Source organism: Callorhinchus milii, unplaced genomic scaffold, assembly GCF_018977255.1.
Source record: "Callorhinchus milii isolate IMCB2004 unplaced genomic scaffold, IMCB_Cmil_1.0 Scaffold17, whole genome shotgun sequence".
In the NCBI taxonomy this organism is placed as follows: domain Eukaryota; kingdom Metazoa; phylum Chordata; class Chondrichthyes; order Chimaeriformes; family Callorhinchidae; genus Callorhinchus; species Callorhinchus milii.
In genome coordinates this window covers 8,684,157-8,699,130 of record NW_024704758.1, presented here as the reverse complement: position 1 = coordinate 8,699,130, position 14,974 = coordinate 8,684,157, and the positions used below count along the sequence as shown (strand labels likewise).

Below are 14,974 nucleotides of genomic sequence, written 5' to 3'. Positions count from 1 at the left end.
ATGACCTGGATACATCCTCAACGCATCCCCTTAATAATCTGGTTGATGTGAAAAACTCATCATATGGGGAAATCAAGGATTTTTTTCATATCAAAAGAACACAAAAGGCATTTGGATTTGGAGGTACTTCTTCCCATTTGAGATCAACCTTCTAGAATCCCAGCCTTAATGTCTTTCTGATAACTGATATGAACTGTGAACTATCCTCTGTGTAAAGGAATACTTCTCAGTCTCTGTCCTAAAATATCATTCCCAACCTTAAACCTGTGCCCTCTTATCCTTGGCTTATTTGGGTTTTATTTTTTTTCTATTTGGCACCTGATATACCCTCTCAATGACATTGCTTTTCAAATTTGAAGATCCCTAGCTCATCTAGTCTTTCCTCATCACTCTCGTTGACACTGAGAATCAGTTTGGCTGTCCTCCTGTGTCCTGTCACCCGGATGCAAGCAGTCCCTATACATCGCATCCTCCTTTTCAAACTGATGGCCTGCTGTAAAAAGTTGCCCTTGATGGGAGCAACTGGCCCAAGAAGTTAAGCACAGCAAAGATATAGAGGGAAAAAGAGGGACATAGAGCTGAGATCCATTTCCCAGGATTGAGAGCAAAGAAAGGCAATGCCCAGCACTCTGTAAACCTTAGCAACATCAGTTTGTGAAACACAGGAGTGTGTGTGTGTGCCCAAACCATGGAAGCATGTGCGTGGGGTGGAGGTTGCAAGTCCAAACAATTTCCATCCACTGTTTTCTAGAAAAGAAATATTTAGTCATGATTGACATATTTAGTCATTCAAAACCATTGTATCTATAGTCAGTCTCCATGTTTCCTATTTACGTAGCTAATAGTCAGCCTGAATGCTCCCTACGTTCAAAGCGGCTTGTCAGACCTGTGCTAATCCATTCCTATCTTAAACATAAACTGATCAAGCTGCTATTTCTCAGCAATGATTAGGTTCGCGAAGCAAACCGACTTCATTCCCTTCTGAAATATTTAGCGGTATAATTATTGTAGCGTAAACAAATATCACCGAGTCTGAGTAGCATTTTGTGCAGAACACAAAGTAATCAATCCTTAATGGATATTACACACTTCAAAACCCATGGAAAACAAACCAATCTACTGTTTCATTGTGTACAAACTCTACTCCCCCCAAAATACTCAGCATTCGTAGCAAATCCTATGATGAACCATGTTATAACCAATGCAATTTTCCCTGCTCGAGAATGACAAGGTGATGTATTACAACGCAAACAGACTTCAGCAGTGAGGGACGGGAAGTGGGTATGCAAATGCAGACAAGCCTTCAGCAGAGATTGCATTGGCACTGTAATTGAAGTATTTACATATACATCTAACAAACTGAAGAGCTTTGAGAGATAGGCTGATGTAAAGAACTGAACTCAAATTTATCCTGAAATGGCAGCCATCCTATCGGTTAATGGGCAGGCAAAGAAAAGGTTGCGGAATAGCATTTCATAGACATTACAAGGAATTAGACAACTGTCAATCTTTGTATTGGGGAGATATTTTAAACAAATTTTCTCAGTTGAAAACAGGAGATGGCACATGCAAATCCCCAAACTCACAATAAGCAGTAAGTAGTTTTGAGAACTTTTTCTTTTTATGTCAATCAAATCTAAAACTGCTGAAGGTTCAGGAGACAGGCATTGGTGAAGGCACGGATTTCTTTATCCTGAGCCAGTTAAGGAGATTTTGAGTTATTTGCCAGTCTGAAAAAAATAACCTTGGATATATTTTCACATAAAATATAAAATAATAAAATAGATGTGAAAATGTTTAGCTACTAGAAGCACTGTACAATGCTAGGGATTGAGTCAGCAGTTGTGCTTCAGTTAGTAATTTTCACCCACAAAATATACAGTCAATTCACTTTACAGTATATTCTGTAAAGTGCTTTGAGACGTCTCGAAGACGTGGTAAGGCACTGCATCAAATGCAAGGATTATTATTATTATAATTTATTTGAATAGAGACTTTTAATTAGGCTAAAAATTACACTGGGAAAGAATGCAACAAGATAGGAAAGGTCTCCATTTCTTCAGCTATGGATTTTACTCCAATTCAGAAGGTTTTCACTGTACACTTAAATGCACTTGACATAGTGGAACAATTGCACTGCATTGCTATCCTTGCACAATTTTTCAATGATATTCATGGAAGACTGGAGCATGCATGATACGTATGGTTAAGCAAGAGATTAATACGCCTTTTCAGTTGGAGGAGAGAAAGGAAAAAGCAATACTTACTGTAAAGCGTTTTGTGGCATCCACCTCAATCATTCCCTTTAAGAGATTTTGGCAGTCCGGCGGTATAAAGTGTGGCATGTGAAACACTCCACGCTTTACCTTTTCCAACAACTGTCTCAGATTATCATCATCAAATGGCAACGCTCCCTGCAAAACCAAGAGTGTTCAGTGTTAGCCGTGTTGTTTATCATGTCAACCGAGTAAGAACCATGGTAATAAATACATCAAAAATGCCTTCGCCACGACACCTTTAGAGCAGATAATCTTTAAACAAAGGAGCCAACAAGGTTTGCAAGCTTATGTTCTAAACTTTTTTGTAGAGGAGAGAGAGAGATATTCCAAGATCACAGTAAGATGCTGGCTAACGCTTGTTCAGCAGAAATGGCGCCGACACTCTGTCCTTTCCCATATCATCTTTGTCTCGGAGGAGATGTCTGGATGAAGCTTTGGACACAAGTCAAAACATGTTGAAATGAAACAAATGTACTGTACATTTTATGGACTCTTATTGCATAATCACAGCAAGAATCTAGAGAAAGTCTTGTTAAAGAAAATAAACCAACCTATTGCTGGCATGTGATGATTATCATCGTCTATTTATTAATTGTCAGACATGTTAAACTGCTGCTAGTGGTTAACAATAAAAAACTGATGTTGGGATCCATCAACTGCATTCTAGAAATAGCAATTTTTTGCTATTTACGGTATTTATAATGGGGCTTATAAAAAGATAATGAAATGATAGCATGTCCTGTGGGCTTACTCGGGAAATAAATAGCTCTTTACTTGTAGTCAGTTCAAGCCCCAAATGACAACCTACATAAAGAAAGAAAGTGAATGGTCCTTTTCCCCCCATTCTTTACTTGCTATCTCTACCAAGAATCCCTATTAAAAATCCTCTGAATAAACCAGATCAATGAATCTCATTTTCCCGAGATTATTCTCATTATTTTCTTTAAATTGCAGAATGTTCAGGGCAGATAATTGCTTCAAAGTGGACTTAAAAGTGCAAGACTCCGATATATTTTGTGTGTCTGAATCCAGTCTACCATGGTTGAATTTTGTTGTGGATATTGGAGTTTTACAATTAAAACCACCCTCCTCATAAATAATTTCTTCACAGGAGCAGATTGTATGCAGTATTGCACGACGACGTATAAAATAGAAATATAATTCCTTTAAAGGTTTCAAGGACAATGAGAATCAAACACAATCGCTTTTAATTTGTTTGAAATGTTACAAACAAGAACAAGCTGTAACAGCGGATACATGTACAGCAGTAAGCAATACATGGGTTCCAATAAATACTGTTGCAACGCAATGCAACCTTGAAAATGTTTTTGTTTTCTAAGATCTGCGGACTTGGCTCTGCCGAAAGCTCTGGGCAAGATATCAGCTTCAAAAAACTGTAGGAGCAGGAGAATACCATCAGGGAAGAGGAAATCCCCCAATTAATCAGATCAAAAGGAAAATAAATATATACGGGCGCTTGCAAATCACATACTGTGCCAAGTCCGCTTTGAAGCAATATCTGCCCTGAACATTCAGCAATTTAAAGAAAATAATGAAAATAATCTCTAGAAAATGAAATTCATTGATCCGGTTTATACCCAGCATTTTGTAACAGAGATTCTGATCAGTTTCTCAAAATGAGGGTGGCTCCTCGGGGAGGAAATAATTCAAAAACCTTCCTGCATTACTTTTTAGGTAACTACTTGGTTTCTGACAAAGTAGCAGCAAACCACATCTACTCAATGCAGAACACAACAGAATTTATCCCCAGGCCATGATTAATACCAGCTATAAATAAAAGCTTTTTGATCAAAGGACAACCCTGTGTAATTAATGTCAGAACCAAAGAAGCAGAGATCATGGCCCACATTAAATAATGATGAAAGAAAAACGGCTATTTTAAAATGTCAAATCATATGCTCTTTCTATGTGTTATAGGTTTTAATGTGATTACTTTCACCATAGATCCAATTACAGATGGGAAAGGCAGCAACATTATTCTATAACTCAGCTCGAACAATAATGAGAGTGTGACAATGATTGACGTGCACACATTTGGCTTCTTTTGTTTGCAAAAATGCAAACTCACACTATGAAACCGGACCTGGCTTGAGGTATTCCGAAATAGGGCAGTTCAGAGGTTTGGTTTAATTATGTATTAGAAAATATACCTTGCAAGAGGTCAAAAAGGGATTAATACATTCCCAAATACCCTACTTCTCAACAGCATACATTTATTTGCTCATAATGGGTCAAACCTACTGGTAAGTTGGCCTTGAATTCATCTAATTGGTAATCATTTCTAATGGAAAATATACTTCGAAGTACACGGGACTCTTTCGTGAACCACAATATGTTTTGCTTCAATTGGAAGTGTACTGGGAGTGGCAGGTCATGTTTTTCCCTGGAAAGTTTCATTTATACTTTACCATTTGTGAGTTCAGACTGGGTACTGGGTAAATAAAGCTAGTTATACCACAAGCGTTGAGACAAATAACCGTCAAATGAGTGAAAAAACTGTGCAGGATCATCTGATGTCCACGTACATGTAGTTAAGGCCAACTGTAACACCACAGACATAATTCTAGACCAGTGATGGAATCGACAACTTTAGCTGTATGCATGGCTCAGGTCCACACTAGAGCAAAGGCTTTCTCATTGGGAGAGCTTCAAAAGAACAATATTGTTGAAGATATTCACAGGTTGCTGATCATAAGTTACTGGAAGCCAGAAGGATCCATCGACATTTCTATACATGTAGCACGTTTGATAAAGATACGAGCAACATTGATGTCAAATAAAACCCTCTGGGTGCTCAAGTTGCCGCTGTCTGACAGCACAGCAGCAACTCTTCACAATACAGTAAATTCTACAAATGTACTGCATAAAATTATCATTAATTCTATGAGGGGCAAAGTAAAATAGATTCAAATTGCCATTAAGCCAAAAATACAAAATACTAATCCTCTCATAATAGGTCTCTGAGCATCAAAAGCTCATTCAATATTTACTAGACTGAAAGGAAAATTTAAACGACTTACCACCAACAGTGCAAAAAGGATGACACCACAGCTCCAGACATCTGCTTTCCGACCATCATATTTTTCTCCCTAAATGAACACATTTTTCAATTAGGAAACTCTGCACAGAGCTATGCGGTGATTAAAGTAAAATGGTATTGCATTATCATCCTCACGCTGGCATCCTTCGCCTACAACCATCAGCTCTTCAATGACAAACTACTGGAGAACCTAGTTCCAGGGTCACTAAAGTCACTAAAGAAAAAGTTTTCTTTTATTGAAGTTTATTAACTTTATTAAGTTTATTAAGTGAAGTGCAAATACTTCAAACAACTTTTTGATAGTTAATTAGGCGTACAATAAAGTTGACTGGAGACACTGATTAAATTGAAGTACTTTGTACCTTTTATCTTTTTTAAGTTCAGAAACACTCAAGGTTTTTTCCTGCAATCCAGCAATAGAGAACCAGAGTGCGAATGTAGTACTTAAGCCTTGGGGAGAATACTGCTGGAGCATTGAACCTCCAGTCATGGACTTCAATGCCTCTCATCTGAAAGCATGCTCTGGGATCCCTTGGCTATATGATTTGAAGGGATTCCATGGTCTTTGTTAAAAAGTGTCTTTAAATGTCTGTTTCAACAGGTAGATAGGACTCTCATCTTAATTGTCTGATTCAATGGCTGGCATCTCCAACAGGGCAATGGAGCACCGGGCATTACAATACAAAATTGCATTTGTATAGTTCATGTTGGGAGGACGTCGCAAGGCAATTGCCAGTCAGGGATTTGGACTCAGGTTATGAACTCAGCTTCTGTAGTGGGGCTTGGACCCATACCCTACAGACCTCGAGGCCAGACAAGACTGCCACATCAAACTACTGCATTTCCGACTGAATTAGATTATCTGTGTGATTGAAACTTAACTTAAAGGTCAGGGAAAAGGTTTTCACGTTCCCAGTGAAATGCGGTTCTTTGATATTAGATATTTCTGTTGGACTTTTTTTTCATATATCTTTATTAGAATTTTATGGCCTCATTAGTGGTATTCACTATTAGCATAAAATTACCAACCTGTGGTTTTATGAAGTAATTATTAATGAAAGTAAGACATTTTACTTTTTTAATTTTGCCCAAAGTGCTGATGGTATGGCTGATGAGTGGATACGTTACTTGAACCAAAGTCAAGCCTCATTATAGCAGGCTTGAATTATTACAAATCTCCCACTGTGACAAACCTTTCCCTTGGTCCCTGGCAAAGCTTTGCTGAATAACATCAAGTCCACCCCTCCCCAATAAGAAACATGTTGCTGTAACTAACGCGTACTTAGTACAGCAGATTAACCACTCCCTTGAACTTCTTATAATGAATTTTAGCTCCTTGTAGAACAGCACAATTATGTCAAACTATATTGGGGACCCATCGGACTTGGTACTTATCCAACAAGCAGATTGATTGAATAATACACAATACTTGGGTTGCTTCATTGGATAATTCCTGAACAAGTCCCTGAGCCTTGTCACAGTTATATCATCAGCAGAAATTACTGCTAGCAAACTGAAGGTGATAAAAAATAAAGGCCATGTGGTACTTACAGTGAATCTGTAGCATAGCAGAACATAGCACAAACCGGCACATATAAGATAACAAAAAACGAACCTCATAAAACCGTCATGTGTTTCAGATCACAAATTTTAAAAGTCCCATTTTATATTTATGCACCTTGATCCAATAAGAGATGAAATGACTCCAATCCCTTCCTGTTTTACATCATAATTTCATCACACTTCTTTGAACTAATCTTCCACCTCTGCAATCATGGTGAGTCATGTGCATGGTAATTGGGAAATGGATTGAAGTTCAAATGTGGAGTGAAATTCCAGCAGTTATGTAGCATTTTAGAGCATCCAGAATCCGGCAAATTGACGAATTCTTAACTTTTAAATTGGGTTTCTGGACTTTCTTGCAAAGAATTTAAAGAGAGCCGGACTCAAAATTAATGTTGTATTTAAGAATTTGCCAAATTTGTGGGGGGAATGATCTACAATGCTACATAAATAGACTAAATCTAAACTGGAGTGGAATTTCTCCCCATAGACCTTTCCACAATGCTGCATTGCAAACTTAATAGGAATCGGGTAACTTTATTTTACTTTGTGAAACTACCTCTCATTCAGCAGACAATAGGAGCAAATGGGATAAATGGGTTGCTGGAGGATTCAGTTACAACTCAACATGGCTGTTACTCTTTCAAATGGTCTGACCAGATGGACAAGCCCTTCAGCCACAATCTTGTGGGGCTATGTCAAGCTGCCACCAGTCTCAAATTCCAATGTCAGAGTAAACTGGATTTCTTTTTATGCAGCATGACTGAAACATCACCATTTATCCATTAGTAATAGTCTGGCATTTTGCCCATTTCTTTGGGAGAGAGAAAAAAACAATTGGAACAAATTGTGAGACGTTCACAAAGTGAAATCACGCAAGTAGAACAAAGCGTTCTCAGATCAAAGTTGCATTGTCCCTACATTTCTTTGATACGTTCAAGGTGACATTATAAATAATGGAACTGTAAAAGATAATTTGATCTAGGTTTATAATGTATTTATACCTCGTTTCTCCTTTAAGGGTTCCTGCTCATGTTTCCTCTTACAATTGAGGTTACTTAAGTCATGGATTCAGTCCAGGAAAGCTATATAAATACAATATTAATCCTTTCTCCACCGCTGTCACAACTGCTGCTCCAAGTGCACTGACCACTACCAATCACTTAACCACATGTCTCATGTTCAGCACTTTACCCCAATCATCTGACAATCAGTACTGCTGAAGACAGTGCAGCAGCACAAAGACTATGGCAATCACGCTCAAATTCTTTTTACAGAATTAGTTTTCTTTCTGCCAGCTCAGATGATGTTTTCGGATAAGATTGTTTATTGATTTTTAAAAAAAAAATCTCGATACATATTTAGGGAGGAAAGTCAGATTTTTGTGGACTTGGATAAGAGTGATGGAAGTGTTGCTGTTTAGCCCTTAGTCGCAGAGGAACAGAAGACCTTTTGGAGAGCTTCTCAGAGCTAGAGAAGGCTGAAGTATGAAATACAATAAGAACAGGTGCAGGAGAAGCAGTGGAGAGAAAAGAGTGAGAAAACAGCCTCGGAAGAACAGGAGCCAAGATTTCTGGTTTGTAAAGTCTCTCATCTGTAACTATCATCTTTTTTATTTAACCAGCACCGCATGTCGCAACGGCCATTTCATCCTTACACCCCGTTATAACACAATGTTGCTTGATGGACCCACAGCAGTGCATTATAAAGAGGGTTCTTCTGTACAAAATCTATTTGTGGTATGTGATTGTAATAATTGTAATAAATCTTCACTTTTCACCTTTTGTGCTTTCGTCTATTTTGATCGTTTGAAAACATAACTCATTTCTTTCAGTTCATTACACCAAATGATATTTACATGGCAACCTAGGAAAACATTTAACTTCTCGATATTTGGTTGACTGGACAACCGGCATTGGTGGGATGTTTTTACAGTTAAATTAAGAAACAGTTATTAAATTCTTCCTGGGAAGACGCTTACCCTGATGACTTCAGGACAGGCATAATGGGGTGAGCTGAATAAAAAAAGAAAGTTGATATAGTTAGTGTGTTGTTCTGCAGAATCACAAGCTGTTTATTTACACAAGTTGTTATGTCCTCGCCATGGTCAAGCAATACAGCTTGTTTTAAAAAATGGATTGACAATTAGCTCGAAGATTAGTGCATAGAGAAATGATAGAGAAAACAATGCTAACAATATAATACAAACTATGCACTGGTTACTAATGTGGCAGTTACAGAGGAAATCTTGTGGGGATTTTTTTGCGTTACAGCCACAGAAGAAATTGAGTGCAATTCACTCAATTCGGACTGGTTCTGCGCTTTGAATTGGTAGATCATGTCAAGCTATTGGTGATGTGCATCGGCACTGGTAGAACTGCACTGAACAAGATATTGGTTATAACATTCCACCCACGCTCCACATGGTACGCAAAAGAGAACCCATTGGGCAATTCAATGGCAACAGCAACCTTAACTGCGACAGTAAAAAAAGGCTGTTGACGCTTTTATAAGCAAACTGCAAACAATAGGGATTTAGTGTGATTAGGACAGCATGTAATTGTAACTAAAAACTGTTTTGATTCCAACAATTCATTCTCAAATAGAATGTCCGCTTAACTGTACATTATTATTGTTATTATTATTGAATCAGAAAGTACAATTTAACTCCCCCATAAACTTGATGCATGTTGTTACTAGTATTTTGTGTCACTCATGCTGCGTTTATATTGCACATTTGGCAGGGAATCGCCATGAATTTGGCAAGGATTTGCATTTTGAACTCAGTGGGAATGGCATTGCGCTCACTCCCCGTATTGTCTGCTCAAAGCTCTTCGCTGTCCAGAATGGACGGATGGGACAGCAATTAAATGAACAGACCATTTAAAAAATATTATTAAAGAGGTCACAATCGGTTTATAGCCTCTTTTAACTGCTCCTCCGTCACGATAGCAACTTTTCACTCAAGGTTTACATGTCCATCAACCTGGTATACGGTGCAAAATCCCATTTTACCAAAGCTCTGCAGCACCAGTCCACCATGCCCTCTTGTTTGATCTGATTGATAAGCTAACCTGGTGCCGTTCACAGTGAAAAACTAGACTTTAACAGACATTTTCTCCACATGTACACTGCACTTTAGCCTCCAGCCTCCAGTCCGCAATAATTGATTCCTTGATTTTAATGAGTGATGAGAAAGTGCATTTTTCCACCCAATATTCAGTTATGGTGATTAATAGCTTCATCCCTGCAGCAATTAGTGAAGCTACCTCCACCCAGAACTCGAACTGGTGGTAAAAGGATGGTCAAATATCAAAATATTCAAAGCAATTTATCATTCATTTAAATGTTGCAGATAAGCTTGCATTTTTTTTAAAAGCATCTCAAAATTGCTAAGTGACAGGGTTTTCCCCTTACTACACAAACCATCAAATCTTCAGATTTGAGCATTTTTTTCCCCGTTCCAAATGCATGATTCTGAATGCAGGCAAGGTGGTGGTTGGGAGAGGGAGAGGGGTGGAAGAGAGTGAAAGGGTAGAAGTCATGAGGGTGTAGGCAAAATATTAGTTTTTTATCCCATCTCCCAGCAGCTTCAGCAAAAGAGCTGAATCTAAAATCGAGGCTCTTCTTCCTCATCCCCCCTCTGTCCTGCGGGAAGTCCACACTAATGGTGTCATCTCGTCTCACTCATGGTTGCTAATATCTCTTCATCACCAACGAGAGGAGGGTCAGTTTGTGAGACTTTTATTATTAGCTCAGAGCCTTACATTTGAGCTCTGTTGGTGACTTTTCACTGAACTCTTTCCAGTCTGTCAATGTTCTTTTAAATGCAGAATGCCCCAGATTGCACACAGTATTTCCATGATCTTACCAAGCATCTTATTATAATAGAAACATCTCCTTGGAACTCTTCGCAAGTTTGCTGATAAATATCAGTGAACAAAGTCCAGTTCTACACCTCTATCATTGTACACAAGCTAAACATCCCCACCCCAACCCCCCCGTTTTGCAAGCTTGAACACAAGGATAGCCTGGTCCCTTTGGAGTGTTCCCGGAATCTGAGGAAGATGTTGGACATGGGCTCATACTTCACCTTTCTTCTCCCTCCCTCCTCCCCAAGTGCATCAGATAAAAAGGCGGCCGGAGGTGGGGGGGGTGGGGAGAAAGAAGAGAAAAGTTAGATCCAAAGCAATGTGGGGGGAAAAAATCTTGCTGCTTGAACAAGTGCCTGCAAACCTCCAGGTGCTCCTCACACCATGTTGCCACTCATTAATGTCTCGCCCCGCATGGCAGTGGTAAAAAGGTAAAAGAACACAGCAGCCTACTGCTGTGCCGACTCTGTTGAACATTTGTCATTGCTGGCCTAGAGTTTCAGACACCACTGAGATCACAAACATTGCAGAACTATCAGGTGCTAATAAACCATAAAGTCAGATAATGTCTGACTGCAGTGCTGTGCCTTTTCTAGTCTCCATGCACAGCAGGCACTCCTAATGGACATATTTCTACAATTTTATGTCACGGCTCATTTTAGAATCATTTTTCCCAAGCACTGCGGAGAAGAGGTTCTCAATTTACCCAAATTGTCAACAGGAGAGAGAAAGAAGTAGCGAAAGTTAAACACCCTTTAGTAGTCTAACCAGACTTACTGCACGGCCGGAGGGAGCAAATCACTCTGACCTTTATTGCTCAAGAGAAATATATATAAACTGAAATACTGTGTACACACGCACATTGCTCAAAATCTCAGCTGTGCTGATATCATGGACACAATGAAGATAACGGCCTTCTTTCCTCTGTGAACACTTCAATAAAAAGCTATAGTAACATGTACTATATGTTAGCCCACTGTTTGTTGACCTCGTTAAGATTCTGGTTCGACCCCAGTGCAGTCTCTACCCTCGGCTGGTTTACGATGATTCAAATTGAGAAACGAAAGAAGTGAGCAAGAATCCACAGGACAAAAGTGGTCATAATCTGGCAGTAATTGTCCCTGATGTGAAGTGTTGTTGCAGGTTGTCTCATCGTCATACTGGTGGGAGGAGCAATGCTTTGCTAATCCTTGACTGAGGGACATTGGGGGAGTTGGGGGAAGCTCTCCGAGATGCTACCTACGTGAAGGGCACTGTGTAAATGCAAGTTGTTGTTGTTATTGTAGACAAGGGTTTATCACTCCGGTAGCTTGTGGTATACGTGAACCTGAACCTTGATGTTCAAATGGTCAATTCATGTTCATTGTTCATTTCCCAAGACGTGTCTCTCACCTCGATAGTCACAGAATTAAAACAAAATCTTTTGAAATAACAAACGTAAAAAGCTCTAGCATGTCTGGCGTCCCAGTTTAAATGAGAGACTTAACTAGTATCACATATTTACAATCAGTGTTGCTCACCATGTCTTGTGAAGTAACCTCCCTCAGTGTACATATTAAACCATCTCTATTCATTTCAGTGGGTTTGCAATCTACGTCACTGCTTTGCTGAAAGAGCTCCTGTCTATGATCTGATTGCACCTACAGACAATTGGATTGATCATACATCCATTGCTAACAATAGAAATCTCCCATTGTAAAGACGGAATGAAAGGAGTGCTAATTTTAGCGATCGGTGTACAATTTCCCCAGTGTTCAATGACTTGTGTACGTTGCCTGAAAGGATCAAGCTAATCCTCGCTGACTGAAGATTCACAGCTTGTTCAGATACTGACACTTCCCAATATCTAAGGCTCATTAACCAATCTGGAATTCATGCCTGCTCTAATCTACAAGCACCTGACCACCTGCTCTTGGGGAAGTGTGAAAATGATTTGTTTATTTAATGCCTTGGATGAAGATTTTATGGTTTAAGTATGTTAAACGGTGTACATTAGTCAGTTAAAGCTTCCCTCGGCTGATTCTTTCTGCACATGCTATACATCAGTGGGGAATAACACAAGAACAGTTAAACCTACAGCCCTGTCAGGTGTTCCTATTTTCAAGCAGCGTTTAATCTTAACTTTCAGGTGTTCTTAAGAAGCAGACACCATGACTGAGGTGCCTAAAAAAGAAACGATGTTTAGCTCCACACTCAATTTGCACATAAAGTGATTGGGCATCAAAGCAAAGAGTGTTAAATGAAATGATCTACATTAGCTGGGACAGACACCGCATGCAATGAGTTGTCACAAAATCCACCAGTCAGAGGGGATTTGCTGTGCAGGGAGCTGGAGGGGAAATGCTGTGGGAAAAAATTAAAGATCAACAAACCCCGAGTGTTGCCAAGCACAAGCAGGACCAACACTGACATCAAAAGGAACTTCCTTAGGAACATGAACAGAGACATTGTGAGGCTTGAGCACCTCCTCATCTTTCACAGGCACAAACTGACTTTTACTCCTAAGTTACCCTGGAGGCAAACAACAATTCAAAGTCGCTGTTCTCCACCATCCATCACCTCCTCCGTGCACCCCCTCAAACCCCCTCGATCCTCACGTCAAACCACCCAGTGCCTCAGCTCGACTGGCACCAGCCTCCTGCATGTCCATCGCACCCTCCGCCCCACCATTGGAGGTCGTGCTTTCAGCCACTATGCCCCAAAACTCTGAAACACTTCCTCAATCCCTCCTCCTTGCCTCCTCTCTCCCCTTTTGACTGAAGACTTACCTGTTCGACCATGCTTACGGCCACCTCCCCATTTCCCCGGCTCGGAGTCAGGCTCCGCCACTGTTAAGTGCTCTGAGATGCTCACCCTATGTGGAGGGCGCTATATAAGTGCAAGTTGTTGTTGTCGACTGCAGTTTGTATTAACTGGGGTTTTTGAAGGGTACCACTGTAGCTCTGGCTACTCAGTGAGGCGGATTAAGACATATTCTACTGTGAAAAATTATTTCACAGAACGTTGTCATTGAAAGCTAATAGCCTCATACATTTTACTGAGTCGCCATTTGTTGCTGTCAGTGTTATAAAGAGTCACTTGTCTGACGCAGCATGTGTGAATTATCACCTCCACCATTTTATGAATTAAAATCAAGATTACACTGCTTAATATTTAATTGCTGCTAAAATACCAGGTACTTGCAAAATCTAAATGAAGATTAATGCGTGTTCAGAGAAGAAAATCCTTTTCAGAGGGTTGACGGTCTTCCAGTAAATCACAATATGTTCCCCCTAACCCCAGCCCATATTAAAACACATCCCAAATAAATATTCAATCCAGTTTAAACATTTGCTTGGTCATTGATGACAGTCGTTTGTATGAAGACACAATGAATAATGTATTCGATATGAACAAATTATACTTCCAACAGAAGCAATTATTAAAACCCATTTTGAGTCTCTTATTAAAACTGTGGAGGGAGAACTTACCCGCAGCTGGTTTCTAACAAGCTGTCACCGACTTGCAGGGAGGCCATCCCGAAGTCTGCTATCCTGATGTTATTCTTTTCGTCCAACAATAAATTTTCTGGTTTCAAGTCCCTGTGACTGTGGGGAGGGGAGAGGGGAAAGACAGGGTGAAAATGACAGCGATTCTGCACCGTAACCTACATTCAATGAGAGCGGTAAAAGATAACCAAGGTGCACTTGATTTATCTTCCACTCTGTTATTCAAAGCACGTGATGTTCAATTTTAACACTTTGCCTTTGGTCGGCTGAACCCTCTCCGCCCTCAGCATCAGATGGGGAAAGAACAAAAAAAACACACAAGATAGCAACACGACCAGGTGGTTTTACCGTTAACTCGGACAAAAAAAAATTAATGAAGAAAAGGAATTTATTGCAATATTCAGCATTGCATATTTAGAGACAAGGTAGGTAGGTTTATAAGCTCAAAGACTGCAAAGGAAAGACCTCAATTAGCAAAAAGCATCTGTTACTGTAACAAGTGTTGGGCAGTGTAAAGCTATTTCCAGTTTAATTTTTTCCCCCTGTTATATGAAGTTCCCGAAGATTTCTCAGCCTCTCATCTTCTTGATATAAAGAGCAGCTGGGACTGTGGTGTTGCCATCTCTCCCCCATGGTGTCATTATGAGAGAGTACTTCAGAGAGTGGCCAGAGAGATGCAGTACGCATCAGGAATCTGGCACTGACGTGCTG

General features: G+C 39.7%; 1 protein-coding gene across 3 annotated transcripts in view; it reads right to left on the bottom strand.

The window, feature by feature from the left end:
• Positions 1-14,974, bottom strand: part of brsk2b (BR serine/threonine kinase 2b) — a 303,448-nt gene that overhangs the window by 39,495 nt on the left and 248,979 nt on the right. For all 3 annotated transcript variants that reach the window (XM_007887612.2, XM_007887609.2, XM_007887610.2), the window contains exons 5-8: positions 14,246-14,362; positions 8,885-8,918; positions 5,321-5,389; positions 2,268-2,414 (exon numbers count right to left, since the gene is read on the bottom strand). In XM_007887612.2, the coding sequence (XP_007885803.1) occupies positions 2,268-2,414; positions 5,321-5,389; positions 8,885-8,918; positions 14,246-14,362 (367 nt within the window). The remainder of the gene's footprint in view (positions 1-2,267; positions 2,415-5,320; positions 5,390-8,884; positions 8,919-14,245; positions 14,363-14,974) is intronic.